Here is a 25,817-nt window from a genome sequence, read left to right on the forward strand (position 1 = left end):
GGGGGGGGGGAATCACAAGAAGCCTTAAGAAACGTGAAGCTTCGCATCGCCAACTTAGTGGCGATGCCTGCATCGGTTTGTGATTGCCGTAACAAGACTAAAACAGTTCTTAAATATTTGGTGTGCTGAGTGAGACTTTTGTCCGATGCTTGTGTTTGGATTAATCAAGAAACACGTTAAGGGAAGCCGTCTTCCAAACCAGAATGATTAAAAAAAAAAAAAGGGAAAAATGTAGCTTGTTTCTACTTCTCTATTACGGCATGAAAATAGCATTCTGTAACTGACCACAAGAGAAGATTCTGTGCCAGTTGTGACATTGGGGTATTGATTTATAATTATAATTTATAATTGTAATTTATGATTTATAACTTACATTATAATTTATAAACTTTAATGCATTTTTATACTTGACCCAATGATGAAGTGTGATCATAGGAGAGGTTAGGAATTGTGGCTGAGCACAAGTCCCTTTCCTCTATTTTCTTTTATCCTAGCAGATGGAAGAACTTAACAGATAGTTCTTGGCTTGTTGTTGTTGTTAGTTGCAAAGTCATGTCCGACCCATCGCGACCCCATGGACAACGTTCCTCCAGGCCTTCCTGTCCTCTACCATCCTCTGGAGTCCATTGAAGCTCACGCCGACTGCTTCAGTGACTCCATCCAGCCACCTCCTTCTCTGGCGTCCCCTTCTTCTTTTGCCCTCCATCGTTCCCAGCATTAGGCTCTTCTCCAGTGAGTCTTTCCTTCTCATCAGGTGGTCAAAAGATTTGAGTTTCATCCTCAAGATCTGGCCTTCTAAAGAGCAGTCAGGGTTGATCTCCTCTAGGACTGACCAGTTGGATGGCCTTGCAGTCCAAGGGACTCGCAGGAGTCTTCTCCAGCACCAGAGTTCAAAGGCCTCCATTCTTTGGCCTTCTCAGCCTTCCTTGTGGTCCAACTTTCCCAGCCATACATTGTAACTCGAAAACCATATCCATGACTATACGCACTTTTGTTGGCAGGGTGATGTCTCTGTTTTTTAGTATGCTGTCTAACTTTGCCATAGCTTTCCTCCCCGGGAGCAAACGTCTTTTAATTTCTTGGCTGCATCTGCAGTGATCTTGGAGCCCAGGAAAATAAAATGTGTCACTACCTCCATTTCTTCCCCATCTATTTGCCAGGAATTGAGAGGGCCGGCTTACGACAATTCATTTAATCGGCGTTCAAGGCTACAATGGCACTGAAAAAAGGGACTTATAAGCATTTTTCACACTTAACTGTCGGGGAAACCAGGAGGTCCAGACACTTCAAATGAGTATCGAGATTTATTACAAGCTTAAGTTCTCTACAAGAATCTGACCAACTAACAGTCAAGGGAAATGAGCGGGAGATAAGAAGGCATTCAAAATGGGCTGGACTTAGATCTCTTGAGGGTGCGCAGGGACTTGCGACTTATGACGTGTTTATCCCCTCCCTCAGGCTCAGCCTGGTCATCTCCTACACTTACAACCGGTGCAGCATCCCCATGATCATAGGATCAAAATTTGGATGCTTGGTAACTGACTCATATTTATGACGGATGCAGTATCCCGGAGTCAAGTGATCTTGTTTTGCAACCTTCAGACAAGCAAAGTCAATAAGGAAGCCTGATTAGATTAACAACCACCCTACTAAACAACTGTAGTGATTCACTTAACAACCGTGGCAAGGAAAGTCGTAAAACAGGGCAAAACTCATTTGGCAACTGAGTTGCTTAGCAACAGAAATTTTGGGCTCCGTTGTGATGGAAGACTGACTGGTGCAGTGGCATCAGAATCAGGAGGCTGTGAGTTTGATCCTAGGTAGAGGCAGATATTTCTCTCTCTGGGAACAATGAGAATATATCTGCTGAAGATAACTCCGTATTGGTAACAGGAAAGGCATCCGGCCAGTAAAACACTCAGTTCCATTCAGTTGCCCAGACTCTACCCCGCAAGGGATTATGGGGTCATTAAAAGGAGATGATTGTGGTGGAAGGTCGAGGGCTACCTGTAGCTGACTTTGTCTGGGCCAAGAAGTTACGTTGAGTTGGAGCTTGGTAAGACTTGCAAAGGAGACCGCAAGACGATTATGGGGAGAGAAAAAATTGAAGGAAGAGGATAGTTGGCAGGAGTCAAACTTGACTGAAGGAGATCTTTGTTCAGATTCAGTTGAGAAACTGACCTCGCTCTCCAGGACACAAACAGCGTAAGTGCCAGGCTCAAATTTGCTGGCCGGGGAAAAGCCGTACGGCGGACTGAGAGCAAATTGTTCTCCAGAAGCTGCTCAGGATTAACTCAATAGCTGCTACTCTGGCCAGAGTTGCAAAGAAGCTGGCTGTGATGGGATGAAAACTTTCACAATCTTGTATAGGTTTTTTTTACGGTCTTAAGCAGGGGTGGGATTGAAAAAAAATAGCAACCGGTTTCTCTGCCTGGTTGCTGGGTGGGTGTGGCCATGGAGGCGTGGCCTAGTCAGCTTCCTGTACCATGGGGGGGTTGTTTTCGCCCTCTCCAGGCTCCGGAGGCTTCCTTTGAGCCTCCGGGAGGGCAAAAACGGCCTACTCCGGAGGCCGGAAATAGCCTCATTTCCAGACTTCTGGTACTTCCAGTAGGTCTGATTTTTGCCCTCCCCGGGCTTCAGAGGTTTTCCTCGAGCCTCCGGGAGAGCGAAAACGGCCTCCCCCGGGCTCCGGATGCCCTCTGGAGGCTGGAAACGGGCCCATTTCTGAATTTCCGGTACTTCCGGTAGGCCCGTTTTTCGCCCTCCCAGAACCTCTGTGCAGGTCCTGCATCCAAAACTGCATCCAAAATGGGCTGTGTGGAGACTCCTGGGAGGGGAGGGGCAGGGTGGGCAGAGTCAGCCAGTCCTTGCAACTACCGGTTCGATGAACCAGATTAAAATTAACATCCGGTTTGCCCGAACTGGTCAGAACTGGCTGAATCCCACCCTTGTTCTTAAAGATTCCAAGGCATCTCACAATGATTAGGAAGCTACAGATCGTCCTCGACTTACAACGGTTCACTTAGTGACAGTTCAGAGTTACAGCGGCTCAATTCTGTCAGGGTAAGTAGGCTGACTTAAAAAGTTCCCAAAGCTGCTTTTTCAGAAGATCACTGGACTTTGTTTCTCCTTGAAGACGTTTCTCTTCTCATCCAAGAAGCTTCTTCAGTGAACTAACTGTTGTAAGTCAAGGACTATCTCTAGTAGGTTGAGGTCAGATACAGCGATGTTGGCCATGATCTAAACAGAATTGCACCCACCGAGTGGCTTACAATAAAAGGGGAATCTGCCTTGGGGTCTAGGACTTTTTGTCTCCTACCCTTAGCCGTGCTTCCTTCCCACCCCCAGCGTTCCTTCTCTGGCGATTCTCCTCTGACTTTTCTCCTTCGCTGACACGCCCCCACTCATTCGCCTTAGGCAATGGGCCACGGCCCCTCTGTCCCACACACTTCGGCGTGGCTGATTCACCGAAGGAGGGTTCATCCTGGGTTTTTCGCCGCCTGGGACAGTTAGCCATCAACCAATCAGCTAGCTGCCAATAAATGCGTCCCTTTCTGGATCGGGACTCCTTACGCACAGTCACTCATGCCCTTGTCACATCCCGCCTGGACTATTGTAACGCTCTCTACATGGGGCTCCCCTTGAGGAGCACCCAGAGGCTCCAACTGGGGCAGAGTGCGGCCGGGCGGGTGGTAATGGGAGCGACATGGCGTTCCCATGTAACACCTCTCCTGCGCGAACTGCACTGGCTCCCGGTGGTCTTCCGGGTGCGCTTCAAGGTTTTGGTTACCACCTTTAGAGCGCTCCATGGTTTAGGATCTCATTACTTACAGGACTGCTTACTACCACCAATAGCCTCCCACCGGCCGGTACGCTTTCATAGAGAGGGGCTCCTCCGGGTGCCATCAGCCAAACAATGTCGACTGGCAGCCCCCAGGGGGAGAGCCTTCTCTGTGGGGGCACCTACTATCTGGAATGAGCTCCCCCCGGAGATACGGAGGATCCCGGATCTGCGCACCTTCCGCCGCGCTCTCAAGACCTTTTTATTCCACCAGGCGGGCCTGGCCTAATCTTATTCCCCTTTTTCTTTTTTAATATGTAAATTTTAATCTGTTTTTAAATGATTGGGGTGTTTTAAATCTATCTAGGCCAAATTTGTTTAATTCGATTTTATTCTGTTTTTTAAATTTTGTATTTATGTATTTTATTGTTTGGCTGTTCACCGCCCTGAGTCCTTCGGGAGTAGGGCGGTATATAAATCAAATAAAGACTAAGACTCAGACTAAATGGCTTTAGGAAAGCCAAACGCTTGTTAGAACCCTTCCGTTCCTTCTCCTAACAAGCGTTTGGCTTGGTTTATGGCTGCCAGTATTGGCAGCCAGCTGATGGGTTGGCGGCTAACTGTCCCAGGCGGCAAAAAACCCAGGACGAACTCGCTTTTGGTGAATCGGTTGCGCTGAAGCGCATGGGACAGAGGAACCATGGCCAATTGCCCAGGACGAATGAGTGGCGGTGTGTCAACCGAGGAGAAAAGTCAGAGGAGAATCGCCCGAAGAGGAACGCTGGGGGAGAAGGAGGCGTGGCCAAGGGTAGTAGACGAAAAGTCCAATTCCATCTGCCTTGTCACATAACGTGTATGCTTTTGCGCTCACATCCACCCAGCCGCACAAATCCAGATTTCATTTAGCTCCAGTAGAGATCATTCCAAATTTGTTCCAAGCACTAGAGCAAAATCTGGCTACGGGAACCCTTTACTGAAATGAGCAAGGCCACAGAGCTGCCAAAGACTGCAAAATCCAAGTTAATTCCCCCCCCCAAGAAACGGAGTCCTAATTTTGCCTGACTTTACGACTTCAGCCAGATTCCTGGGCCAGAAATTATGGAAGCTTTAAAAAGATTTTTTAAAAAAAAAAAAACGTGAGGATATCTCTGGCTGGAATTAGCTACTTTGATTATTCTGAGCATTTGAGGCTTGAAGAGGTGTAGAACTTTTCTCGGGGCGTGTCCCACAACGAAACTTTGGAAAGGAAAGCTGAACAGCAAGTGTCGAAGAGGTTCCATGCACATCTGGAAGTCATGAGTTGCGGCGGATGTGTGAGTTAGCATAATAAATGCAAAAATAAACAGGGCATTCTTTTATGCACCAGCTGGCCCAGTTTGTTTGCAACGGCATAGGCTAAACTCAGGTGCGATTTTTATAGCGCTGTATTAACCCTTCCCTGCCTGTGGAGTGTCGTGAAATTCATGCGTGGTCCTTGGACTTCAGTGATAGCCTTGGGCCTGAACTACTTCGCTCCCTGTCGGCCTCTTTCATCCTGTTTATTTTAAGAGAAGTCATCCAGCGGGGCAGAACGCAGTGGTACGTTTCCACTTTAGATGCTTGGCTCTGTGTTCTTGGATCAGCAGTTACGTTGGACACGGGATGCTCAACATATGTGTTCGGAAGAGGCGAAGGGCCTTGGGGCCCCAGCCTGACAGCTTTTCCACCCCCTCCAAAATTGCTAACACACATGGACAACCAACAAAGTGGAAGAGAATATTTGTAGCTCCGGAATGGGACGACCTGAGGCCAGGTTGGTATGGAGTGGTGGGTGCGACTTGGTGGGGCATGAATGGGTGGGCGTGGCCCAGCTGCGACCCTCCATCGGCACCCTCCCATCCGTGTCCACCTGGCCACCGTGAGTTGTCCTAGACCAGGGGTGAGCAACCTGCGGCTCTGGAGCCGCATGTGGCTCTTTCATTCCTCTGCTGTGGCTCCCTGTTGCTGGTCTGCTCCACAATTGATAGGGCTTTCGGTTATTCATGGTCCAAGTGAAATTAGCGCTAGATAAGGGTCGATTAAGTTCATGGAGCCGGGACTTGGGTGATCCCCTTTTGGACCTTCTGACAAGCCAAGTCAAGGGGGGAAAACCAGTTTCACTCCACAGCCGTGTTACTAATTTGAGAACAGCAGGGATTCACTTAACAAATGCGGGGAGAAAATCGGGGGGGGGGCGAAACTCGCCGATCCAATTTTTCACTTAGCCACCGAAATGTTGTGGCCGTAAATTGAGGACGACCCGTATATGAGAAGAGTGATCTTTTCTAAAATATATAAGAGACGCCACCCCTTAATGTGTCCGTGTTTGGTCCGCTTACAAAGCTATAGAACTTTAGTGCCGCTACATGTTTTATGCATGGATTTTCAGCTTTTGCCGCATGGAGAGACGTCGACCTACAACGCCCGTCATCTCCAGCAACAGTCCCAAAAGTTGGATGCCTGGGGATTATGGGGGTTGTAGTGGAATACGATGAGAGAGTGACCGATCAGATTTGTTTCCACTAAAAAGCATGCGCGTGGCATTTATTCTTGTCTTCCTTAACAAAGAGCAGTGGGATTTTTGGTCGTGTTTCACATCTGGGTTTCTCGTTTCACTTCGCGGCGCCCCAGTCCAAAGCCCGCGGGTCGAGGGGATGAGTTCACCCCGGACGTCATCCTCCGCCAAGAAAACCCTTTTATGTGGTGCCGTCCGCAAAACAATACGGACCCTGAAGAGGACGAAGACGGTAGAATTCCCGACCTAGAGAAAGACGATTTTGCCGTCCGGAGAGCGAGGCTCAACTGCCGCGAAGCTGCCTTGCCGTTTACTCACTTCCTCCTTCCTCCTTCTGCCAAGAAAGATCAGAATCGAAGGGAAGAAAGGAAGATACGCACAAAAAATCGGGAACGTCTCAGGTGTGCGCGCCTATTTGTTTGTGGCAGGAGTGGAGTTTGAAAATAGGAGGAAAATGCCATTTGATGTCCCTGTACGTCCGTGGGGTTCCCGCAGCCGAAGTTGGACCCAGATATAAACTCGGCCATGTTACATAAATACAGGCAGTCCTCAAGTTATGACAGTTCATTTAGCGACCATTCAAAGTCACAGTGTTAACCGAAGAAAGTGATTTGTGACCATTTTTCACCCTTACGACCGTTGCGGCCTCCTTACAGTCACACGATCAAAATTCAAACCCTTGGCAATTGGTTCATACTTACGACAGTCGCAGAGTCCCGGGATCCTGGTGATTCTCTTTCTGCGACCTTCTGACAAGCCAAGTCAACGGAAAAGCCAGATTTGCTTAACAACCGTGTTGCTAACTTAACCACTACAGTGATTCACTTAGCGATCATGGCAAGAAAGATTGTAAAATGGGGCAAAACTCATTTAACAGTCATCTCAACGGAGCAGCACAAAATGTGGGCCAAATTGTCACCATAAGTCGAGGACAACCTGCATAGTGGTCTAGATGCGCTGAGCTAGACTAGATACCCCAATTTTGAGGAGTCCTCAACATACGGCCATAATTGAGCCCTAGATTTTTGTTGCTAAACAAGATGGTTTGTTCGGTGAGTTTTGCTCCATTTTACGACCTTTTTTTGCCACAGTTGCTAAGTGAATGGCTGCATTCACTTAGCAACAGTTGCTAAGCCGGTAGCATAGTTGTTAAGTGAATCTGTTTTCCCCATGACCCCAAGACACTGCAACCGTCGTAAGTCCATGCCAGTTGCCAAGCTTCTGAATTTTGCCCATGTGACCCTGAGGATGCTGCAACGGTCATAAGTGTGAAAAATAGTCCTATTGCTTTTTTTCAGTGCCATTGTAACTTTCAGCGGTCACTGTATTTATATACTGTTGTAAATTGAGGACTACTTGTACTATATTTTACTCTTCATTCCGACTTTTTAAAAAGTATACAAGAACTGAACTACAATGAGGTGTCAGCTAGGCAATTTTGGGGGTCAGTTCTACAAAATTTAGACATAAAAACGGGGATAGAGTCTCAGTAGAAACTGTTGTTTTCTGGAAAGATAACAGTATTCTTCCTTTTTCTTTTTCTTTTTCTTTTTCTTTTTTTTGGTGTGTTTTTGTCATCCTGTATTATTTGTATAAGTAATTCAAGGCAGCGAACATACCGTATTTTTCGGAGTATAAGACGCACCTTAGTTTTTGGGGAGGAAAATAAGAAAAAAGCTGATTGGTGGGTGGCTCGGCCTCCCAGAATACCCCCAATCAGCTGTTTCCAGAGGTGAATTTTAGCAACAGGTTCGTTGGATGTGAGCTCTGTGCCTTGCTTTTTTTTTGGCTTTTTTTTCTGCCTCTGAAACTTCTGAAACAACTTTTTTTCCTGCCTCTGAAAGCCTCCAAAACAGAGCTTCAGAAAAAAAGCCTCCGAAGCTCTGTTTGGAGGCTTTTTTTCTAAGCTCTGTTTGGGGGCTTCTTTTCTGAAGCTCTGTTTGGAGGCTTTTTTTTCTGAAGCTCTGTTTGGACGTTTTTTTCTGAAGCTCTGTTTGGAGGTTTTTTTCTGAAGCTCTGTTTGGAGGCTTCTTTTCTGAAGCTCTGTTTGGAGGTTTTTTTTCTGAAGCTCTGTTTGGGGGTTTTTTTTCTGAAGCTTTTTTTCTGAAGCTCTGTTTGGAGGCTTTTTTTCTGAAGCTCTGTTTGGAGGCTTTTTTCTGAAGCTCTGTTTGGAGGCTTCTTTTCTGAAGCTCTGTTTGGAGGTTTTTTTTCTGAAGCTCTGTTTGGAGGTTTTTTTCTGAAGCTCTGTTTGGAGGCTTCTTTTCTGAAGCTCTGTTTGGAGGTTTTTTTTCTGAAGCTCTGTTTGGGGGCTTTTTTTCTGAAGCTTTTTTTCTGAAGCTCTGTTTGGAGGCTTTTTTTCTGAAGCTCTGTTTGGAGGCTTCTTTTCTGAAGCTCTGTTTGGAGGTTTTTTTTCTGAAGCTCTGTTTGGGGGCTTTTTTTCTGAAGCTTTTTTTCTGAAGCTCTGTTTGGAGGCTTTTTTTCTGAAGCTCTGTTTGGAGGTTTTTTTCTGAAGCTCTGTTTGGAGGCTTCTTTTCTGAAGCTCTGTTTGGAGGTTTTTTTCTGAAGCTCTGGGGGCTTTTTTTCTGAAGCTTTTTTTCTGAAGCTCTGTTTGGAGGCTTTTTTTCTGAAGCTCTGTTTGGAGGTTTTTTTCTGAAGCTCTGTTTGGAGGCTTCTTTTCTGAAGCTCTGTTTGGAGGTTTTTTTTCTGAAGCTCTGTTTGGGGGCTTTTTTTCTGAAGCTTTTTTTCTGAAGCTCTGTTTGGAGGCTTTTTTTCTGAAGCTCTGTTTGGAGGCTTTTTTCTGAAGCTCTGTTTGGAGGCTTTTTTTCTGAAGCTTCGTTTCTGATGTTTTTTCGGCCTCTGAAACCTCCGTTTGAGAAGCCGGGTGGGGCTACATTCGGAGTATAAGATGCACCCAGATTTTTACCCTCTTTTTGGGGGGAAAAAGGTGCGTTTTATACTCCGAAAAATACACTATCTATGATAGATTCCCTTATATATTTCAGATAAATTCAGATGGGTTTTTTTGCAAATTATACTCTTAGAGTCTGTTAAAAATAAAATGGTTTCCCCCACCCCACCCCCCAAAAAAAGATTCAAAACTTTGGGCAATCTCTCATCAGATTTTTTTATTTTGTATAATTGAATTGGTCTGACTCCACCCCTTCAAAAAAAAAAAACCCTATGGCCTGTTTTGGTCATGTCCAGTCAGTTCAATACTCCCAAATGAAAAAAAGCAAAGAAAATTGTAAAATGGCATTTATTTATTTATTTATTTATTTATTTATTTCTTTCTTTCTTTCTTTCTTTCTTTCTTTCTTTCTCACTTCCTTCCTTCCTTTCTTATTTTCTTTCTTTCTCTCTCTTCCTTTCTTCCTTTCTTTTTTCTTTCCCTCTTTCTCTCTCTCTTCCTCTCTTCCTCTCTGTCTCTCCCATCTTTCTCCTTGCTTCCTGCTCCTCCTCTTCCCTTTCCCTTTCACCCTTCAACTTTTCCACCTTTTTCTTTCCCTCCTCTCCCCCTCCTCCTTCTTTCTTTCTTTCTTTCTTTCTTTCTTTCTTTCTTTCTTTCTTTCTTTTTCTTTCTTTCTTTTTCTTTCTTTCTTTCTTTTTCTTTATTTTTCCTCTCTCACTTCCTTCCTTCCTTTCTTATTTTCTTTCTTTCTCTCTCTCTCTGTCTCTTCCTTCCTTCCTTTCTTTTTTTCTTTCCCTCTTTCTCTCTCTCTCTTCCTCTCTGTCTCTCCCATCTTTCTCCTTCTTTCCTGCTCCTCCTCTTCCCCCTCCTTTCCCTTTCACCCTTCAACTTTTCCACCTTTTTCTTTCCCTCCTCTCCCCCTCCCCTCCTACTTCTTTCTTTCTTTCTTTCTTTCTTTCTTTCTTTCTTTCTTTCTTTCTTTCTTTCTTTCTCTCTCTCTCTCTTCCTTCCTTCCTTTTTTTTCTTTCTTTTTTCTCTCTCTCACTTCCTTCCTTCCTTTCTTATTTTCTTTCTCTCTCTTCCTTCCTTCCTTTTTTCTTTCGCTCTTTCTCTCTCTCTTCCTCTCTATCTCCCATCTTTCTCCTTCTTTCCTGCTCCTCCTCTTCCTCCTCCTTTCCCTTTCACTCTTCAACTTTTCCACCTTTTTCTTTCCCTCCTCTCCCCCTCCCCCTCCTACTTCTTTCTTTCTTTCTTTCTTTCTTTCTTTCTTTCTTTCTTTCTTTCTTTCTTTCTTTCTTTTTCTCCCTTCATTTCTTTCTTTCTTTCTTTCTTTCTTTCCTTCTTTCTCTTTCCCTCCCTCCCCCCTCTCCCTCCCCCCTTCTCTCTCTGAAAATTTAATGCATTCCCCCCCCCCTTCAAAACCCAAAGGTATAATTTATAGTAAAGTGTCAAATAGTAGCCTTTCCAGAGGTCACAAGTATAATACTTTCTGTTTATTTGTACTTTGCACATAAAGAATACGCCTGTCCTTTTGCCAAAGGGAATGGCGGGATAATCGGCTCTCCCAGCTTGAGTTTCAGAAAAAAAAAAATCTCTCCCAAGATCTGCCTGTTTCAGCGGCTTTTAAGGCAGATAAAAAAAAAAGTCTCCTTTTGGGGACAGAGTCTCTGTGTCAACATTTTCTAGTCTGCCTCTCCAGAATGAGTCATGTCTTGGAAAGGTCTCTGAAGAACATACATATCAGGACTGTCTGAGATGCCAGCTTTGGCCCTGGTGAAGTTCTTAGCGCCAGCAAAATCTCCCACCAGCTGCTATATTTGGAAACAAAACTCTGAATTCACGAGAGTGTGGGAAAGTAGGCTTCGTAACGGTCAAAATTAGGTATCGTTGTAAACTTAGTGCAGGAAAAGGCATCGATAGAGTTGAGTTTGACCCTGCAGAGTTTCAAGCTGTGGAGAGCAGCTCTGACCTTGAAGTTGGATATTCTAGGACAGGGGTTCCCAACCTCCAGTCTGTGGCCCGGCAACAGTCCACGGCAGGCCAGAAACCGGGCATGTGCAACCACGCCCCCTCCGGTCCCGCTCTCTCCACGGAACCGGTCCCTGGTACCCAAAAGTTTGGCAGCAATTGTTCTAAGATCTTAAGGTGGCTCAACTGTACCCTCTCTTTTTTCACATTTTCACGTTACGTCTTTGCCTTTTTTGAATTGAAGAGTTAGGGTTAGGGTTAGGGGATGCTGGCCACGAGGAGTTTGTCACCGGGCCGTGGAAACGGTCAGCAAACGTGCCCACATTCACATCTTCACTTACCCGAGCAGCGGGTGTGTTTGTGTGTGCTCCAATTTGTGTGAATGGTATGTGCACCGCTCGTGCATATGGAGCCGCGAGCGTGCTTGCTGGCCACTCGTGCAGAACCATCCCCTCTCCCCCCCCACCTCCCGCCCGTCCACAAAGCAGGAAACGTTGGGGGAACTCCATGCTAAAACCTCCTAGTAAAATAACAGAGATAATCACAGTAAGGGTAACGGTGATTTTTTAAAAAAAAAATGGCGGATGCTACTCAAGAGGTAAACCGCGGGAGAGGTTTCTGTGCTCCTCCTAATTTAGGCAGCGCTGCAGGTTGTAAGGTTGGGACTTCACTGATGGCGTGTGGTTTGTCCTTTGTCTTCTCCTACGGAATCTTTCTTTGCTGATTTTTGGGAACGAATATTACACTAGTGGGAAAAAGATACCCATGACTTCGGCCAAGCCAGAGACGCTGAGGGAAGATCAACGATCCTTGCAGGACGAAGGCAAAGCAAAAATTCCTGAGACACAAAGTCATGGCCTGGCTAAGAAACCAACCCACGTTAGCCCTTCTCAAGCAGGCTTTCTGAGTTGCGGGAAAGCGTCTATCACCCCAAAAGATAAAGAGATCTGGGATCGACTGAAAGTTTCAGGGGAAATGAGGTATGTCGACGTAGAGGAAGATAATGTCGCATTTCTCATGCTGTATCTGGAATCTTTTACTTACTTAATGTCGATACCAGTGGTGAAATCCATTTTTTTTACTACCGGTTCTGTGGGCGTGGCTTGGTGGGGTGGGGTGGCTTGGTGGGCGTGGCAGGGGAAGGATACTGCAAAATCTCCATTCCCTCCAGTCCTGGGGGAAGGATATTGCAAAATCTCCATTCCCACCCCACTCTGGAGCCAGCCAGAGGTGGTATTTGCTGGTTCTCTGAACTACTCAAAATTTCTGCTACCGGTTCTCCAAACTACTCAAAATTTCTGCTACCGGTTCTCCAAACTACTCAAAATTTCTGCTACCGGTTCTCTGAACTGCTCAAAATTTCCACCACCGGTTCTCCAGAACCTGTCAGAACCTGCTGGATTTCACCCCTGGTAGATACCCTGTTTCCCCGAAAATAAGACCCAACCAGAAAATAAGCCCTAGCATGATTTTTCAGGATGCTCGTAATATAAGCCCTACCCCCAAAATAAGCCCCGGTTAAGATTGTCAGCTAGACGGCTGCATTTAGTACCGTATTTCCCCCCAAATAAGACCTAACTGGAAAATAAGCCATAATGCGTCTTTTGGAGCAAAAATTAATATAACACCCGGTCTTATTTTCGGGAAAACATGGGAGTCCTCAACATACGACCACAATTGAGCCTATAGATAGCATCCTGGTCCACCTTCGAGGCCGTTCCCATCCTTTTTCTGATCACATCTGTACAGGAACCAGGGAAGTCCCTCAATTGTTAAGCTTGTAGCCCTGAATAGAAAGCACTTTGCTTTCTTCCGATGTCTGAATCTCACTCTTGGCATCCCCGTTCAGGAAGCAGCTGTAACAACAGGCCTCGTTTTTTTTTTGTCCGACCTTGCATGGCAAGATACCAGAGGCAACTTCGGCTAGACGATAGTGTTTTACTATCAAGTGTAACAGAAGGACTGTGGGGGCATAATCTCGCTTTTGAAAAGCCATTTGTAAATTTACACTCTCCAGATTTCCCCTCTGCCCGCCTTCCGTTGGGATCAAATAAGCTGCTATTCAGGGATCTTATCTGCCGTTTTCTGACTGTGTTTGCCACAGCTTTGCGGGAGTATATTTTTTTTATTATGACGAAACTCTTCAGCGTTATTTGTTTCCCTCACATCAGCTTCTCCAATCTCCCACATCCAGAGACTCCTTAAATGTTTAACGTTAACAAATATTCTTTTTATTTTCACTGATTGTGGTTTTCTTCGCCTTTTCATCCAACGTTTGTTTGGTTTCTTGTTTTCTTTTGTCTCTTTGTACGCTTCCAATTTTTCTCTCTTCGGATGGGAACAAGGAGGAAGTTAGAAGTGTTGTATGTTATTTGCTGTATGTTATATGTTATTACTGGGCACCATCTAGAAATCTGGATTAAGATAGTAAATCAGGGGTGAAATGCTCCCGGTTCGGACCGGATCGCCCGATCCGGTAGCGATGGCGGCAGGTGGTTCGGAGAACCGGTAGCAAAAATCTCTGCCCCCCCCCATGCCCAGTTCAGCCACGCAATCATCAGAGGCTTTTTTTTTTAAAAAAAGCATTTTTTTCTACAACCTCTTCAGCCGAAAAAATGCTTTTAAAAGTTTTTAAAAAGCCTCTGACGATTGCGTAGCTCAGCTGGGATCATCAGAGGCTTTTATAAGCATTTTTTTTTTTACAACCTCTTCGGCCAAAGAGGTTGTAGAAAAAATGTTTTTAAAAGAAAAAAAAAAGCCTCTGATGATCAGGCAACTCAGCTGGGATCGTCAGAGGCTTTTAAAAGCATTTTTTTTACAACCTCTTCGGCCGAAGAAGTTGTAGTAAAAATGGTTTTAAAAGTTAAAAAAAAAAAAAGTTGGCCACGCCCATTCAGTCACATTACCCTCCACCAAGCCACGCCCACAGAACCAGTAGTAACAAATTTTACAGTTCACCACTGTAGTAAATGCATTGAGTCAATAAATGAATATGCTAAATACAAGAAGGGAAGGGAAGGGAAGGGAAGGGAAGGGAAGGGAAGGGAAGGGAAGGGAAGGGAAGGGAAGGGAAGGGAAGGGAAGGGAAGGGAAGGGAAGGGAAGGGAAGGGAAGGAAAGGAAAGGAAAGGAAAGGAAAGGAAAGGAAAGGAAAGGAAAGGAAAGGAAAGGAAAGGAAAGGAAAGGAAAGGAAAGGAAAGGAAAGGAAAGGAAAGGAAAGGAAAGGAAAGGAAAGGAAAGGAAAGGAAAGGAAAGGAAAGGAAGAAGGGAGCGAGGAAGGGAAGGAAGGAAGGAAGGAAGGAAGGAAGGAAGGAAGGAAGGAAGGAAGGAAGAAAGAAAGAAAGAAAGAAAGAAAGAAAGAAAGAAAGAAAGAAAGAAAGAAAGAAAGAAAGAAAGAAAGAAAGAAAGAAGAAAGAAAGAAAGCTGAAAAAGAAAGGAAGTCCCAAAGGTGATTTTTCAAAAGGCAATTGGACTTTATCGGGTAGTGGGTGGGTGTTTCTTTGAAAACCTTTCGCTTCTCATCCAAGAAGCTTCTTTGCTCAAGAAGTGAAGAAGCTTCTTGGATGAGAAGCGAAAGGTTTTCAAGAAAACACCAATAAAGCCCTTTGGGACCTGGATGACTGAGAATCTCCATAGAAAACCACTTAGGAACATTTTCAGTCCTCCGAAATGGCCTCGCGCAATGGCTTTGCAGGACACAAAGTGAGGGCACCCAAGAAGTCCTAAGCAGAGGTCCATGCATTGTGGACCAGTGATGGAAATTGACTGCCCAAAATGGGAGGAGCTTCCCAAATATATATAGGGAGGAGCTATATGTTAGGGTCCAGACGGATGCCCTAATTAAATCATGAGTCTCGAGCCAAGCTTCCAAAGAAATCCAGTTATTTATTAGGAGCTTCATGTTGGCACCTTCCAAGTGAACCAACTCTGACCTCACATAATTTCCAGCCCTAATCATGACCCTGTTGCCCCCCCCTCCCGGGTGTGTCATGAATCACATTTGCCAACGGAGCAATTTCGTGGGTTGTAGAGACTACTCCCCTCCGGCCGTTGTGGGTAACCCTGGAAGACAGCCTTGAAAAATATATGTCTGGAATGCACTCCTGTCTTTGGCTGCAGGCTGCTTCGTCGGTTTCCCGTCCCCTTTGCCTATGGCAACTCGAGAGCAGGCCAGGGATGCTTTGCGAGTTGACATTATATACATACATACATACATACATACATACATACATACATACATATATATGCATTTCTTTCATTACTGGCAGAACAGTACAAAATTTCAACCCTCTTTTGAAAGCCATCGGTTCAAGAAAATATCTGCTTTTCATTCAGGAAACCTTTGAAGTGTAGATCTTAAAAGTGATCCATGCCATTGTGGGTTTTTTTAATCTTCTTTTTCTGGGTGACGTAGAATGCAAAATATTCACATTGGCTAAGTTTCCCATTATTTAAATCTTTGGATGTTGGGTGTAAATCTTCTTTTGAGGCTACTTTTAAGAAGCTGTGATGTTCCTTGTGAAAGATAAGTCAAGATTCCTCTTTCGCCCTTTCCATGTGGCTTTCATTATTTCTCCTCCTCCTCTCTCTCTCTCTCTCTGTCTCCTGCTTTCCTACATTAGCGAAATATCGTTGCCCGATTCAGATGGTTATAAGTCATCAGTCCGGGATGTTTGCGCTGATGCTCAGCGGCAATGGTCCAGCGGTCTGAGTGAGTGGCAAGACAATAGCGAAGAAGAATCGGATGACCGCTTCCCAGATCTTGAAAGAGATGATATGATGGTTAGAAGATTCGGGACTTTTCCTAAACCGATTAGTCCTCTTATCCCAGCTAACCGTTTAGCGACTTGTAATGCTCCATTGAAACGCCAAAGAAATATGGTTGGTCAGAGAGAGCCAAATGTTCAGCCAAAAGCAGAAAAGCCAGAAAGGTTATTGTGAACTTCTTATGCCTACTTTGCATGAAAAGGTTTGAGGGTTATTGCTTAAGCGGAAAGGATGAATTTAACATGAGGGGAGGGGAGGCAGCGGTGAAATCCAACTGGATCTATTCGGTTCGCGCGAACCCGTAGCGCCGTCATTACGTCCCATTTTTTACCATCTGTGCATGCGCAGAAGAGGTGCGCGCGTGCATAGAGTGCACGTACTCCCACGCGCTCCCGTTCCCGAGCTGGTAGCAAAGGTAAGTGGATTTCACCGCTGAGGAGAGGTCAATCAAAACCAATCTGGTGCCATCATATTCTAGCACAGGGGTGTCAAACTCAAAGCCCGCAGGCCAGATCCGGCCTGTGATGTGGTCAGATCAGGCCCATGGGGCCATCCTGGAATATGTAAGGGGCTGGCCCGCATCGCTTCAGCCCGGTCTACTCAATGCAAAGAGGAAACATGCCAGCGGCTTGGGGAGTGATGTCAAGCTGGTCACACCCACCGAGCTAGCCACACCCACCCAGCTGGCCACGCCCAGTGAGTGGCATCAAGCTGGCCATGCCCGCACAGTCGGCCACACCCACCCGGCCCCCCAATGTCAACCACAGCCCTGATGCAGCCCTCAATGAAATTGAATTTGATACCCCTGTTCTAACAGAAGATAACCAGTATGATAAAAGTTTAAGAAGACGAGACATGCGGAGAAATGATCACGTTTAACTCAGTTTTCCTAAACCTTTACGCTAGCAGCTGATCTCCTGCAGGTTTGCGTGTCAGGCTGTAAGATGAGGAAAACATATAGTTGTACTCACACCTTGGTATTCGTTTGCTTATGGTGTTGCGCAGAAGAGCAAAAGAAAGAGAGAGTTGTCGTTAGCCTCATTTGGCTGGCTTGGGTTTTGCGTCGGAACTCCATTTCCCCAAAGAAATTTTGCAGGATACTGTAAAGCAGGGATGTCAAACTCACGGACCGGATCCGGCCCGCGGGGTGCTTAGATCTGGCCTGGGAACAACAAAGGACCGGCCCGTGGTGCCTCTGGCAGCGAAAACGGATCTTGCGAGGGCCGCGTGCAGCTCTCCCGAGCTCTGTTTTCGCTGGCAGAGGGTTGCAGGACACTGTTACAGCCGAAAATGGAGCTCGGGAGCCCATTTTCCCTGGCAGAGCGCTCGGGCCACCACAGGCGCTCCCCGACACTATTGATGTTGAGCTCCCCGGCCCTCCAAGGTCAAACACAAGCCCTCAATGAAATTGAGTATGACACCGTAGAGACTAAGTATAATGAATGTCATTATGAATGTTATATGGGTCTACTTATTTAATTGTTTATTATACTGGGGATTGCCTAAAAGGGAGGCCCCCCCCAACCTTTGGGGCACCAGGGACCTGTTCCGTGGAGAAAGGTTTTTCCACGAAACGGTGGGGGCGTAGTTTCACGTGCTCCTTTCATCCTGCGAATGGGGTTTCGTTTATTTGTGCAGCCCAGTTTCTGGCATGCCGTGGGCGGACCAGGGGTTGAGGACCCCCGTCCTAACAGGAATTTGGCGAGTCCTATCATGAGGGAATGCGATGGCTCAGCGGCTAAGATGCTGAGCTTGTCGATCGAAAGGTCGGCAGTTCAGTGGTTCGAATCCCTAGTGTCGCGTAACGGGGTGAGCTCCCGTTCCTTGTCCCAGCTTCTGCCATGAGGAAGAGGAGTCAGCCAGGCCTTCCTCTCCAGGCCCCTCCCCTCTGGCACTGTCTCAGGTGCCGGCCGAGGGAGAGGAGATTAGCCAGGAGCCAGGTGTCTCGGATGAGAGCGAAGGAGAGCCGTCATTCCTGGATGCATGCCAACGAAGGCGTGATAAACGGTTGCAGCAGCTAAGGAGGCGTGCTAGGGATTAGAACTGAGTCACTGGACCACACCCCAGAGACTATATAAGAGAGGGTGGTGGCTGGTAAAACTCCGTGATGAACAAAAATGAACTTTGGCTAGTCACTTGAACAACGTCTGAAGCTGCCGAAAGGGATATTGTTTTGCTGGACTATTTGCAATGCGTATGTAATTTTATGTTATCTGTTGCAGTAAAAGCTCTTGGCAGACAGTGATTATATTGCTGCCAAGTTTGAGATAACGACCTGTGTGCGTGCCAAGTACTTTCTTAACCCTCGGCTGGCTGTGTTTGTGTGTGTGTGTGGACGGGGACAGATCATTTTCTTATAAACATTTCATCACCCAAACTAGGTAACATCAGTGCTAGAACAGAACGGTGTTTCCTTCTGGGGTTCTCTTTTAGTACTGATGATGTTGCCTAGATGGGTCCTGAAATGTCTGCAAGAAAACTGTTGAGGAATTCACAGAGCAACCCTTGAGTGGCAAGGGTGTGCACATGAAAAGCGATTGAGAGTAGTTAGGAAATAACACAGCCACTACACAGATACACCGAGTTGTGTTTACTTTCAGGAAATAATAATAAGGCACAGTCCAATAAACAGTCCAGGTCATACACGTATAAAGCAGTAGATGGTTAAACAATAGTCCAGGGATAATCCAATAACAAAGTCTTCTTACCAGTTGTTGTAGTCATACATGATAAACAGTTGCAAACAGTAGCAAACACAGCAAAGACAGTAAAGATATTAAGCAAAGAGTCAGTAAAGGGGAACAAACCAGGTTTCTAGCTCCCTCTTAAGGACATTGGCTACAGAACTAACCAATCAGGACACAGTATGATGCAATACAGCAGTCTTAAAGCTACATTGGTGGTTTATATATGGCCAACCCAACAAGTTAGGTAAAATCATTTCCTAACAAAAACCACGAAGCTCAGAGAGCACCAAGGACCCCACAGTCTTTCTCCTTCTCTCTGCAAACCCCACTCCCTTCTAGCACTGATGATGTTACCTAGTTGGGTCGTAAAACATCTGTAAGAAAACCACCAAGCTCAGAGAGAGAGTACCAAAAACACTCGGTGCCAAAAAGGTTCGCCATGACTGGTACAGGGTTTCCTGCCTGAGCAGGGGGTTCTGCATCTTTGACAACCTTCTACACGTCAAATTACCAAAGATATGAGAAATTTTTCTTCCAGTACAAATTACTTGGAAAACAAAACCGCCTGCCATGGTGGTTATATTTCTTATAATCTGCTAAAGGGCTACACAGCCACAGCGCTGACAGGCAAAACGGAGGTGCAGATGGAATCCATTGACGTAGAAATTGTTCGTTCGCTCTTGTTTCTATCTTTGGATGATACGAGTCTTTTTTGTTTTTTCTTCCCCTGTGCCATTTATGGTCTCGATGATACGCTGGCCACCCCTAATGTATCCCTTAAAACAAGTATTCCTTTAATTAAAGCCAAGATATAATTTGTGGGTGCCGGTCTAGTGCAAAACCTCCATTCACCGTCTCTCGTCTGCCTGGGTGGCGCTCAGAACGACAAATGCTGAAAAATACTGCCTTTTCATTGTGATTTTAATGCATGCCTTGGGACATAAACTCCGTCCTGGGCTCCTTGGGTTGGAGAGGGGTGATTGACTGATCCGCCCTGTATCCCACTGCCAACTAAAAATGGATTCTTCTTTTAAGCGTCCTCGCGACAGTTTCGGTGGGAGCCGAACAGTTTTGCGGGGAGATCCCTCAAAGCCTCGCAACGCAGCCCGCGTACACACCGGAACACATGAGACGTAGCGCGACAGGTTTAGCACAAGAGGACGCACGTTCTGTTGTTGACAAGAAAATATCGGGGACCCGTGTAATCCCACCAGAGAAGCAGAAACATCTGGAAATAAATACCATACAACTTGCCACCCTACAAGCTGACCCTTTGCAAATGTGAGCCGTCGTTCAGTTCAGACCTTGCACCCTAATGTCCCCGATCCTCTCCTATAAAGTGTGTTGTGCAGGCTGCCTGATGCATTGCGTTGCACATTAATATGCATGCGTGACAGTAATGAGCCTTTGTTGTTACTAAATCTATGGCAGTTGGGCTGTGTGATCGTGTTCTCGAGAACTTTGCCGTCAACGTAAATCGCTGCGGTTTTCTCTGGAGATCGGAAGTCTGCTAATCGCAGCTTATAAATTACATATAATCTTGCAGAAATAGAACGCGCCGTTCTCATTTGCAGCATCCGATGCGCTACAGGGTAAAGGCGTTGACCCACATTAATTGTCACGTTACGACCTGTGTAGTAACTATGTACAGAGCTGTGGTGGTGCAGTGGTTAGAATGCAGAACTGCAGGCTACTTCTGCTGACTGCTGACTGACCGCAATTTGGCAGTTCGATCCTAACCGGCTCAAGGTTGACTCAGCCTTCCATCCTTCTGAGGTGGGTCAAATAAGGACCCAGATTGTTGGGGGCCAGAGGCTGACTCTGTAAACCGCTTACAAAGGGCTGTAAAACACCGTGAAGCGGTATATAAGTCTTAAGTGCCAAGTGCTATTGCTCTATTGTTGGTTTGAGCTCCGAGCTTGGCGATTTGTTTGCAAACGTTTTGTCCCCATTCGAGGAGACGTTGTCAGTGTGCTTTGGATTGTGGTCGTCTGGGGTGGACCACTGGCCTTTAAACACCTTGCTGAATTCTGGTCTGATTTCGGGTTGTATGATTGGCTGGCTGTAGTTGCTGCGTCAGTAGGCCTTGGTTTTAAGTACTGTCTGTGTGAATGTAAATTAGTGCTGGCGTTCTTGTTCGGATGGCCAGGGTGTTAGAGTTTGCAGCAATTTAACTAGCACACAAGTAAAGAATTCAGCAGGATTCATTTACATGAGAAACTTCTTTATATACAATACCATACAGCAGAAGCCAGAACCAGAACTCAGAATCCAGAAGTACAGAATCAATATAATCACAGAAGCCATAGAATCACAGAAGCACTCATATATACGCAGATCAGTGAATTTAAGCCACGCCCAGGCTCTGAGCCATCTGCGTCACCAAACAGTCCCCATTGGCTGACCTGTTACCATGTCTATTCCAATTCATGAACTCTCATACACTGACACAGGGCTCCTCCAGACAAGCACAATTCAAAACGCACCGACGACGTCTCCTCGAATGTGGACGAAGCGTTTGCAACCGAATCGCCAAGCTCGGAGCTCAAACCGACAACATAACTACCATCCCGAGCTACTAATATTCAAAGACACGTGTCGTAACTGCATGCGTGTGGCTGATCTCAACCATACCGGTAGTCCTCGATTTTCAACCGTTCATTTCGTGACCGTTTAATGTTACAATGGGAAAAAGGGACTTAATGGCCATTTTTCATAATTACCACCGTTGCAGCAGCCCCATAATCATGTGATCAAAATTCAGACGCTCGGCAACTGACTTGTATTTGTGACAGTTGCAGCCTCCCCATTGACAAGCAAAGTCAATGGGGAGGCCAGACTCACTTAACAACCGTGTTACGAAAACAACGACAGTGATTCACTTAACAACTGTGCAAGAAAAATGGGGCAGAGTTCACTTAACAAATGTTTGGCTTAGCAGCCGAAATATTGGGCTCCATAGCGGTCGTACGTCGAGGACTACCCGTATATTATTATTATTATTACTGTTATTTTATCAGTTCTTCTGTTAGGAATTGCTTTCTCTCTTCACTTTCACACTGTGACTTGCTAACGGGATAATTCCGAATTCTAAATATTGATTAAAAAAAAACTTCTTAAAATTCTACGGAGTGACAGAATGAAAGTTTTATTTCGTGTGTGGTTTTCTGCAAGGGGAATGCTCTTGTCAGTTTCCCCTGCCTTCTAAAACTTTTTATTTCAGATGGAAAAGCGATCGCGTTTCCCTGCAAGCCAGTGCATTTGAAACCTTCGTTACGATCCCGGCCCAGCATTTCTAACTTTATATTTGATTTTATAGATCCGGCTGCAGAACCCCTGTGTCTGATGATACAGAGTAAGTTGTCGTGTGCGAACGTTGGATCCTTAAAACCGCTCGAGCTGCATGCTTTCTGTACTTCCTACTAACTTAAATTGCAGCTGATTCACTTCGATGCTTTTCCTTGTCCTTCTGCAGCGCTGATGGAAAATACATGTGCTTTGACGTCTATACGTTTCGCTGTGGCATTAAAATCCCAACTTTCCCAGAAAGCCTCCATGGCTGGGAAAGCGAATTTTTGCTAATTCATGATGCGATTCTGTTTTTAAGATCTGGGGGTGGGGGGGTGTCTGTGATGATTAAAAGGAGATAGAATTATAATGGTGGAAGGTTTGGATAACTGAGATTGAGAAGATTGTTAAGCAGAAAGTTTAGGAGAAGGCTTGCCAACATTGGAAGGAAGGAGTTTATCGATCCCAGCTGGTTGATATCCAAAAAATTTAAAAAAACGGAGCTCTGTAAAAAAAAAAAAAAATCCAAGCAAGTGTCATCAAGAGCAGAGGTGGGCTTTAAAAAATTTTAGCAAGAGGTTCTCTGCCTGGTTGCTGGGTGGGTGTGGCCTAGTCAGCCTCCTGCACCATGCCAAAGGGGGCATTTTTGCCCCCCCAGGCTCCGGAGGCTTTCTTTGAGCCTCCGGGAGAGCAAAAACGGCCTCCCCAGGCTCCGGAGGCCCTCTGGAGTCCAGAAACAGGCCCGTTTCCGGCCTCCCTGAACTTCCGGGAGGCCCATTTTTCACCCTCCCCGAGCCTCCGCGTGCGCCCTGCACTTACATCCAAAACGGGCCATGTGGGGACTCCTGGGAGGGGAGGGGTGAGCGGGCCCAGCCAGGAGTGGGATTTCAGGGTTCTCCAAACTGCACAGAATCTTAGCTAGAGGTTCTCGCGAACCCGCAGCAACTCACCCGTGATCAAGAGTCTTCATTTCTTTTTTTTTTTCTTTTTTTTAAAATTTGATTTATATGCCGCCCTTCTCCGGAGACTCAGGGCGGCTTACAATGCGTTAAGCAATAGCCTTCATACTTTTGTATATTTATACAAAGTCAGCTTATTGCCCCAACCATCCGAGTCCTCATTTCATCTACCTTAGAAAGGATGGAAGGCTGAGTCAACCTTGAGCCTGGTGAGAATTGAACTTGCAGTAATTGCAGACAGCTGGATGTTAATCACAGTGCTTTAGTCTGCTGCGCCACCAGGGTCTTGTTTCTTGCTTTCTTTTTCCCATGAGTTTTCAGGGTTTTCTCTTAAATGACTAAAACGTAGAGTGTTGAGATACTACCTTCTTCCGTCAAGCAATTGACGGAAACGATGGGCGGGAAATCCTTAAAAGTCTACTTTTTCTGCCTTCGTCAATGGGCCATAATTGTGAGGATAAATGAAACCCATTTTTAAGGTGACACGATAGCAGTGTTCCAATATCTAGAATATTTGGATCAATATCTAGAAATGGTGTAGGCAGGGTCTCCTGCTTGGGCGGGGGTGGGGGGTTGGACTAGATGACCTACAAGGGCCCTTCTAACTCTGTTGATCTGTAATCTGAGGAGCTGCCCCAAAGAAGAGGGGGTCAAGCTATTCTCCAAAGCACCTTGAAGGCAGGACAAGAAGCAACGGATGGAAACTCATCAAGGAGAGAAGCAACCTAGAACTAAGGAAGAATTTCCTGATAGTGAGAACAATTAATCAGTGGAACCACTTGCCTCCAGAAGTTGTGGGTGCTCCAACACTGGAGTTTTTTAAAGAAAAGATTGAACAAGCATTGGTATGAAACGGTATAGGGTTTCCTGCCTAAGCAGGGGGTTGGACTAGAAGACCTCCAAAGTCCCTCCCAACTCTGTTTATTCTATTTTGTCCACCAATTTAATTTTTGTGGTTAATATCCAAAACAATACATTCACATGGTCTGGATAGCTCAGCAGACTAATGCATTGTAATTTAACTCCAGCTGTCTGCAATTAGTAAGTTCGAATCTCGCCAGGCTCAAGGTTGACTCAGCCTTCCATCCTTTCTAAGGTAGGTGAAATGAGGACCCAGTTTGTGGGGGCAATAAGCTGACTTTGTATAAAAATATACAAAAGTATGAAGGCTATTGCTTAACGCATTGTAAGCCGTCCTGAGTCTCCGGAGAAGGGCGGCATATAAATCAATTTTTTTTAAAAAAACTAAGATATTTCATAGCTGTAATTCAAGAATCCACGGTCTGGTTCCCTTCATGGAGAACCCTCATAGTTTGACAGAAATCAGGCGTGGAGTAGAAATGGACAACATAATCTGATCCATCACCTCATCCGTCTTGGATTTTTGGCCTTTTGATTATCCATATTTGGTAAGATACAGTTATATACAGGTAGTCCTCGCCTTACAGCCACAGAATTTATGTTGCTAAGTGAGAAATTTGTCAAGTGACTCTTTTGGCCCAATTTTACGACCTTCCTTCCTACAATCGTTAAGCGAATCATAAGCAGTGGTAGATTTCAAAAACTTTTACTACCGGTTCTGTGGGTGTGGCTTTGGTGGGCGTGGCAGGGGAAGGATACTGTAAAATCTCCATTCCCACCCCACTCCAGGGGAACAATACTGCAAAATCCCCATTTCCTCCCAATCAGCTGGGACTCCGGAGGCAGAGAATAGATGGGGGCTAGGCCAGTCAGAATTTTTACTACCAATTCTCTGAACTACTCAAAATTTCTACTACCGGTTCTCCAGAACTGGTCAGAACCTGCTGAAACCCACCTCTGGTCATAAGTGTGAAAAACGGTCATAAGTCACTTTTTTAGTGCCGTTGCAACTTCTAACAAACTGTTGTAAGTCAAGGATTACCTATATTTCTCTGTATATTTATTCAGGCAGCACCAGAAATTCTGACGGGCAAATACATTCTTTTTAGCAAAGACATTCAAAGCAAGAATGAATATCCAATACTAAAATGATAAGAATCATTTTTTAAAAATAATTCTTCTTCTCCTGGAAAATGCACATGGAGGAATAACACTTACCTACATCTTGTAAAATAATTGCTATCCGAACTTACTAAACAGCAAATCTGTTTGGATACGTCAGAAACGGATTGATTTTACATTGGTATTAATTTTATGCTGATTTAAGTTCATGATTTCTTATCATGATTTCTTATCATGAAGACGGAATCATCGCTACGTAGCTTTCTAGCCTAAGATTTCTTTTTTCCTGCTAATAAGACCAATTCCTTAAAAAGAATTATTTTTCTTAAAGCAGTTTAGCTCCGTCCTGTAGCCAAACCCCAAAATAGTTTTATAGAGACAAGCCCTTTTTGTGCATTTCCACATCAAAAGCCACTTATAATGCTTACATTTTTGCATTGGAATCACATTTTAAAAATAACTGGGTTTTTTTTTCCCCCTGAACTGGAATGTTAAATAAATAATTGTGGCAGATATCCATGCTGACTGGAAGCAAGAAAATGATAATCGTCCTTTTAGTCTGTCTCCAAAAATCTTTTTTTTTTTTAAATTGAAACCATTCTTAATTTTGTTCATGGTCTCTATTCTGATTTTGTGCTGAGTTTCATTAGGAGACCAATGGACATATTTAACGCTGACTTTGAGAAAAGCGCACGTCTGCAGATTTGTAATATCATAAGAGTTTATTAGAGGTAATTGGCAATTTTTTTCATTAAATCCAGTGATTTTAAAAGTCTGCCGTTTGATCTAATGAAGTGCAGTACGTATGACTTAAGAATTCGATGGAAATAAAACTTTTCTGGAAAGTGACTGAAATTAGAGGCAGTCTTTTCACATGTTACTTTCCAGATGCTATAATACAAGTAGCCCTCGATTTACAACAGTTTCATTTAGTGACCGTTTGA

The 25,817-nt window shown here is 45.2% G+C and overlaps 1 protein-coding gene across 12 annotated transcripts in view; it reads left to right on the top strand.

Annotated features, from left to right (window-relative positions):
• The window catches only part of LIMCH1 (LIM and calponin homology domains 1), a 207,474-nt gene that overhangs the window by 141,126 nt on the left and 40,531 nt on the right, over nucleotides 1-25,817 (top strand). For 6 of the 12 annotated variants that reach the window (XM_087875471.1, XM_087875473.1, XM_060694859.2 and 3 more), the window contains 5 exons: nucleotides 6,431-6,715; nucleotides 11,940-12,170; nucleotides 15,812-16,120; nucleotides 19,679-19,924; nucleotides 21,963-21,998. The exons of 1 other annotated variant lie outside the window; for it this stretch is intronic. In XM_087875471.1, the coding sequence (XP_087731597.1) occupies nucleotides 6,431-6,715; nucleotides 11,940-12,170; nucleotides 15,812-16,120; nucleotides 19,679-19,924; nucleotides 21,963-21,998 (1,107 nt within the window). The remainder of the gene's footprint in view (nucleotides 1-6,430; nucleotides 6,716-11,939; nucleotides 12,171-15,811; nucleotides 16,121-19,678; nucleotides 19,925-21,962; nucleotides 21,999-25,817) is intronic. 5 more of the 12 variants (XM_087875476.1, XM_087875478.1, XM_087875468.1 and 2 more) reach the window with 4 other exon arrangements.

This window comes from Pantherophis guttatus, chromosome 8 (assembly GCF_059756535.1).
Source record: "Pantherophis guttatus breed Tessera chromosome 8, ASM5975653v1, whole genome shotgun sequence".
NCBI lineage: Eukaryota > Metazoa > Chordata > Lepidosauria > Squamata > Colubridae > Pantherophis > Pantherophis guttatus.